The sequence below is a fragment of the Echinops telfairi genome, unplaced genomic scaffold (genome assembly GCF_000313985.2).
Source record: "Echinops telfairi isolate 266 unplaced genomic scaffold, ASM31398v2 ScPeMD7_3533;HRSCAF=4204_0, whole genome shotgun sequence".
NCBI lineage: Eukaryota > Metazoa > Chordata > Mammalia > Afrosoricida > Tenrecidae > Echinops > Echinops telfairi.
In genome coordinates, this window is record NW_022107431.1 from 19,944,531 (window position 1) to 19,950,754 (window position 6,224).

At 52.4% G+C, this 6,224-nt stretch overlaps 1 protein-coding gene across 1 annotated transcript in view; it reads right to left on the reverse strand.

The window, feature by feature from the left end:
• Window positions 1–4,324: 4,324 nt before the first annotated feature.
• The window catches only part of LOC101658134 (SAM and SH3 domain-containing protein 1), a 50,987-nt gene continuing 49,087 nt past the window's right edge, over window positions 4,325–6,224 (reverse strand). The window contains exon 12 of the mRNA XM_030886847.2: window positions 4,325–5,311. Coding sequence (XP_030742707.1) covers window positions 5,048–5,311 — 264 coding nt within the window. The 3' untranslated portion in view covers window positions 4,325–5,047. The remainder of the gene's footprint in view (window positions 5,312–6,224) is intronic.

Below are 6,224 nucleotides of genomic sequence, written 5' to 3' on the forward strand. Positions count from 1 at the left end.
AGGTGGCAGCACACACTGGAAGTGCAACAGAGGTTGGTGTGTAGTCCATGCCCACAGACCGACCACAGAGGCGTTGTCCAATTCCGGATAATTCATGCAAACGGAATTACATAACACACTGTTTTCTATGTCCAGCTTCTTTCACTTAGCATGAGGTTTTTGAGACGCGTCCACATTGTAGCATGTAACGATAGTTGGGGTTTTTTTTTGCTGATTAATACTTGTTGGTTGTAGGAATATGTTACCGTTAGTTTATCCAATTGGCCACTGATGAACATTCTGGCTGTTTCTGCCCCGTGGCTAATAGGACAAGCACTGCTGGGAATGTTCGTTGGTGCTAGTTTTCAGTTCGGTGGAGTCTGTAAGTACAGTAGGAGTGGAACTACTGGGTCACATGATAATTCTTATTTTTGAGACATCACCCAACTGTTGATAAGTGGCTGCACCAGTTTCCATTCCCAGTAAGAGGAGGGTTTTAATTTCCCCAACACAGGTGGTTTCCCCGCTTGTTTGTTTTTAATTGTAAGTTGTCAAGATGCCTGTTGCCATTGAGTGCTGTCATGGTTTGCGCTTCATCATAACCCATGTGACTGAACCGCTGGTGGGCTTGAACCATCAACCTTTCGCTTAACAGCCAAGTGCCACCAGAGTTCCGGCATAAAGACTACAGCCAAGAATCCAACCCCCCGTACCCCACCCGTCAGTTAGTTCTACTATCATGGGGCGACGTGGTGAGGTGAACTCCATTCTATGGCACACAACAGGGCTGGCTGACAACTTGGGGAGTTGAAAGGTCTTGTTCCCAGGGCTGGGAAAACCTGGAACTGCTGCCCGCCCTGCACCTCCTCAAATTCTGGTTCTCCCTTCAATTTGGTAAATCAGTGCCCTCTGGTGGCCATGCACTGCAATAGCTACCTCCTCTACAAAGGCTCCTGGTGGAGGCCAGTCTGGGGTTTGCTAGTGGGTTCTGATTTCTCTTTGGGCCCAAGTAGCTCTCCCAGCCTTTTCTGGTTCCTGGTGGAGACCTTTCCCCTCTGTGAGTCGCTTTCCCCATCTGTTAAATGAGAGGACTGTAATAGATCCTCTCTAGCATTTAAGAATCAGGGGCAATCATTCATTCAACAAACACACGCGGTTGTGTGTGTGGGGGGTGGTAATTGGGACTCTATCAGGGGGAGTCCCTGCAGGCCTGCCCTTGAGGTTACCAGCCCACTCCCACGAAGCCGATTCCCACTGGACCGAGACCGAGACTCAGTGCTCGGACCCAGAACTGCCCTCAAAGGTTTTCAAGGTCGTCCCCTTCACAGGAAAGAAAGCGCCACATCTTCATGTGGACCAGCTGCCTGGGCTGGCATCATCGACCTTTCTATTTGCAGCTGGACGCTTTAATCAAAGCACCACCACAATTCCTTCAGGTAACAGACCAGCCGCAAACGAAAGAAGCAGATGGCATTGCGTGTCAGGGGACCCATGGTAGGGGGGTGGGGGGTAACAGAGCAGGTACAGAGGCTCAGGATGGCGGCTGAGGTGAGGGACGGGGACTGTGTGGTCAGGGATAGGCCATTTGGAGGAAGTTTGTGTGGCCTCTGAGCCAAGGCCCAAAGGAAGACAACTGGGTTGAACAAACAGCAAAGTCAAACCGCTGCCATCAAGTCTATTGCAACTCACAGCAACCCTGAAAACCAGGCCCCGGACTATCCATCTTCATGGGAGCACATCGCCTCAACGCTCTCCCACAGAGCGGCTGGTGGGTTCGAACTGCTGACCGTGTGGGTAGGAGCCCAATGTTTACCTGATGTGGCCACTGAGCAGAATCTGCAGAGGCAGAGCCCTGCAGGTGGAGGGAGACCCACACAGACGGTAGCCTGACGAGGCGAGCTATGATGTCGCCGATGTCACTGGGCACGGAGACTGCTTTCACACCGTGGCATTCTAACACTGCCTGCCCCCAGTTCTTGCTCTAGATTCCCATCCAGGCACTCCGTGTCTGCCCGCACATCTGTGAAATGCCGAGAAGACCACCAGGGCCACCAGACAGCATCCGATTGAAGACATTTATTTACTTTTTTTTCTAGATACATAGATGACATAGTTATAGACAGGTTTTGATACATAGGAAAACCCTTCTGTCTGCTCTCTTTGCTAAATGAGTCGTCACGATCCTTTGTACATTTTTTTTCTTAAAAAAACAAACAAACAAAAACCAATACACAGCTTTCCTGGGGCTGAAGCGATTGCAAGAACGTATTGGTACTGGTATATTACAGCTACTTACAATGCTTTAAGAACAGCAATGGCGAAAAATAAGTTATTTAAATATTGATTTCATATACAGAAAGTGCAATGTTGTTAGTTGTTATATAACTTGCTCAACAGTTTGTTTTCACGATCAATTAAAAAACAAACAAACAACAACCCAAAAGCATCAAGATCAGTTGGACTCTGACTACTAATTTTGTCTTTGCTGTTTTCTGAACTTGACTACAGACGTCCACCTGGCGGCGGCAACCTGGTGGACTGGCCTCTCGTGGTTGTGAAAGCACTCGCTGCGTCAGGAGCTGACTGCCGGGGACGGGTCCTTCGGAAGACACCCGGTGTTGGAGAACGGGGAGGGGCCTCGGGGCCAAGCCCGGACATGCCTGCTCCTGGGTGTTCTGGACATACCCTCTGCGGTGGGGACTGGCGGGCTGGCTTTTCCTGGCAGACAGCTCCTAAGGTTAAGACCGCGTGCCATTGACACGTACCTCCCTGAGCCCAGCCGCCCGGCAGGCCTCTCTTGTGCTTTCCCAAACCTAACCATTCGCATGGTGGCACAGAGCGATGCCAAGGATGAACACGGGGCGCGGCGGAGGCCGCCACCTGCCTGCTAACCGCCACCGGTGGCCCAGACCACCGCAGCAGTGCCACACGCACACAACCGGGCTTCCCCAGGGCCCAGGCAGACACGAACATATAAACGAAGATTTTTTCCCCAAAAAAACAAAACCAATGGGCTCCGGGGAGAAACGCAGACACCTCAGACTACAAAGGCCTCCTCAGACATGCACCCCAGACCCCGACTGTGCTTTTTCTAGGCAAAGGCCTGGTTTCCAAAGTAGGGAGTGGCGTTCGGACGCTCCCATCCCAAGGGCCCCTCTCCCTGGTGCCATGTGGACTGAACATGAAAATCCAAACCAGGACACGGACCAAAGCTCGGCAAAGCACGTCTCTGCCCTCTCCCTGGGTTTCTTCTGTGCCTTCGATACCTTGAACAGAACCGTGCGTCTCATTGCCCAGCCTAAGCACAGAGCAGGAAGCCTGGCCAGGATGCCGCCGCACGTGAGGGGACAGAGGGCGGGGGGCGCAAAGCGCCTGCCCTTGTCCATCTCCGCCACCTCACTGAGCCTATGCTTGGGTGACGGAGTTATCCCAGAACTCCATGCCCTGGCTACGTCCCGACAGACATTGTCAAAGAGGAGCCAAGGCAGGAGGCGAGGTCAGGGAGCTGCCTTCATTCGTCTGGCGGCTTTAGCTGTTCTACATTCCCAGCGCAAACTCAGGGAGTGTGTGGGGGTGGGGGCGCATCTTGCAGAAGGTGAATATTATCGAAGCAACAGAAGTTATTTTAAAATGCATACCAAAGCATCAAGAAAAATCCCCTGAGAATATGTATTTTCTTTCTCCTCAGAAGCATGGGTCCAGGCGTGGAAAGCAAAGGCTGGGGATGGCTTTGGAAGGAAGGAAATCATGGTTGTCTTCCTGAGGGAAATCATTTCATGAACAGATGAAAGGAGACACAACCTTCGACACAGGCCTCGGGTTCGAAGGGTTTCTCTGGTAAAGGATCACATGGGGGCTTGCAGGCGTGGTCCTGGGGAGAATGCAAAGGGGACTCGTTTTGTGAGCAAGGAAAACCTTACTACTTCATCATCTAAATTTGTCCTTTGCTGGAAAAATCGGACACTAGGCTAAAAGAGATTGCAGAAATCAGCTGGAAAGTCACTGGAAACAGGCAAACACTTAATAGACGGCTAGGGTGGTGAATCTGGCTTCATCGCATAGCTTTGTCCGAATGAAAGAACTGTCTAGAGAGACGGGTGGGAGACAAACATCTGCATGACATGATAACACTTTAAAAGTGCAGAAAATACCTTACAAGCTGCTTCCCTTTCAAAACCAAACCAAACCAAACCATCTCTCTGGAACATTCGATCTGACAATGATTTTTCGCAAAGGTGATTGAAGTCGGGAATGGAGACAGTCCGGATTCCAAGTCAAAACAACAACACAATGTCCAACATAGGAAAGAAAATAAATGGAGTAAAATGAAGGCAGTGACCACACACACACACACACACACACACGCACACACACGCACAAGCACCCACATGTACAAGCTAGCTGCAAATTTCAGTCAGCTTCTTACTGGATTTGTAGTTAGTTTGAAAACCAAAAGCCAACACGAAACTGGTGCCTGATAAGCACTCCTATAAAACAGGCCAGGTCAAAAATCAAACAAGTAGAAAAGCCCACGTTTGCGGAAACCCCCGATATAGTAGACGGTGGTCGAAGCTGAAGGTTTGGGACGATGGTTATGGGGTCGTGAACCCTAGTTCGATCGCGGCTCAAAGCTTATGTTAAGGCAAATAAAAGCTGATTGCTAGAAAGCAGTATGAACACGTCTCTTGGGGATCAGAAGGAGGACAGGGCTATTTCTGGGTGGCCAGGGTTTTCTCCCTTCTGAACAAAGAAACACAGCCCATAGGGAACAGCAAGCGCCCAGGCCGGGGCTCTGGGCTTTGGGTGTCTGCAGAAGAGCTGGGCAGGGCCGAGCTGCCCTTGCCCGGCTCCCAGACAGACCGGAGGCACAGCATTTGCTGCGGGTTGGCATCTTGGTTTGCATTCCGAAAATAAAAGACATCCTTGTCTTCTCTTTGGGGGGTGTGCCTACAGGAGGGAGGGTCCTGGCCTGAGCCAAGGTTCTATGCAGTCTGGCTCCCCGAGGGGCCTCCCTTCGGAGCCCAGGCTGCATCGGGGCACAGTGAAGGGGTGGTGCAGCAGGGCCTGGCTACATGGCCTCGGGCCCCGGCGGCAGTTTGAAGAGTCTGGCGGCGGACACGAGCTTGCAGATGTGCCTCTCCTCTGTGATGCCCGCCTCCTGCAGGCACGTGTGGGACAGCGAGGGCACCTGGCTCAGCGTGCTGCAGCCCGCCTCTGTGAGCGCGCCCACGTACATGGGCAGGCCGATGGACACCAGCCACTCGGTCACGGATGACACGCAGCCTGGCGAGAGCGGCTTCCGGCAGATCTCCGTCAGGCCGCCACTGGGGATCTGGACAAACAAAAGGGGATGGACGGGTTAGATGCAGGCTTCCCACACCACCGCCGCCTCTGTGTCACAGCCCTGCCCCGTCCACGGCGGGGCTGTGACCAGAGGGGCAACACCGTGAGATGCCAAAGGCGCGTGGGGAGAGCTGCTTCCCGACTTCTTACAGACGAGCCGTGGTTCCGGAGCGTGCACCCTGCGAATGCACTTGGGGTGGGTCCACCTGCAGAAGCTTCAGAAGGAAGGCCTGGCAATCTACTGTGTGGAAATGAGAACCCCGACGTCATCGGTTTAAAACCTGATATACTTTGGGCTCGATCTGGTTTTTAATATTTTTGACTCTCCGATGGGTGTTTTTCTCTGTTTTCTGGCCTATGAAACCCAGATGGGTGAATCTACAGACAACTAGAAAAGGGAGTGCTGGGGGAGTGGCGGGCAGGGGAGGTGGAGCAGTAAGGGGGAGCTGATACCAAACAGTTCAAGGAAGAAAGTGTTTTGTACAACACTGCTTGCTTGCTCTGAGTGAACTACGGGATGGTGTGAAGTCTGGGTGAGTTCCCAATAAAATGGCTTGGGAAAACACACAGCCTCTGATAAAATCCAAACCGGAAGGAGGGAATGTATCGGAAGTTAAGTTGTGAACACTGGTTTTCAGAAGGCTGTGGGTGACAGAGGCGCCCAGACTTATTCGCAGCCTCCCCGCGTGGATGAGGCCTCCAGTGGCCCCCCTGCCCACAGACAGACCAGGGATGCGCATCGCATTGCTGGCATGCGGAGTGCAGCGCATGGCTTGTTGTTTCGTTTGTTCCTGGATGTTGTTGTCTATGTCTTTCTGGATATGAAGTCCAGGGTGGGAAGGGCTGCAGAGATGGTCACTGCACGGATGGTTGATTGAGGGGTGGGGCGGGAAGGTGGGGGG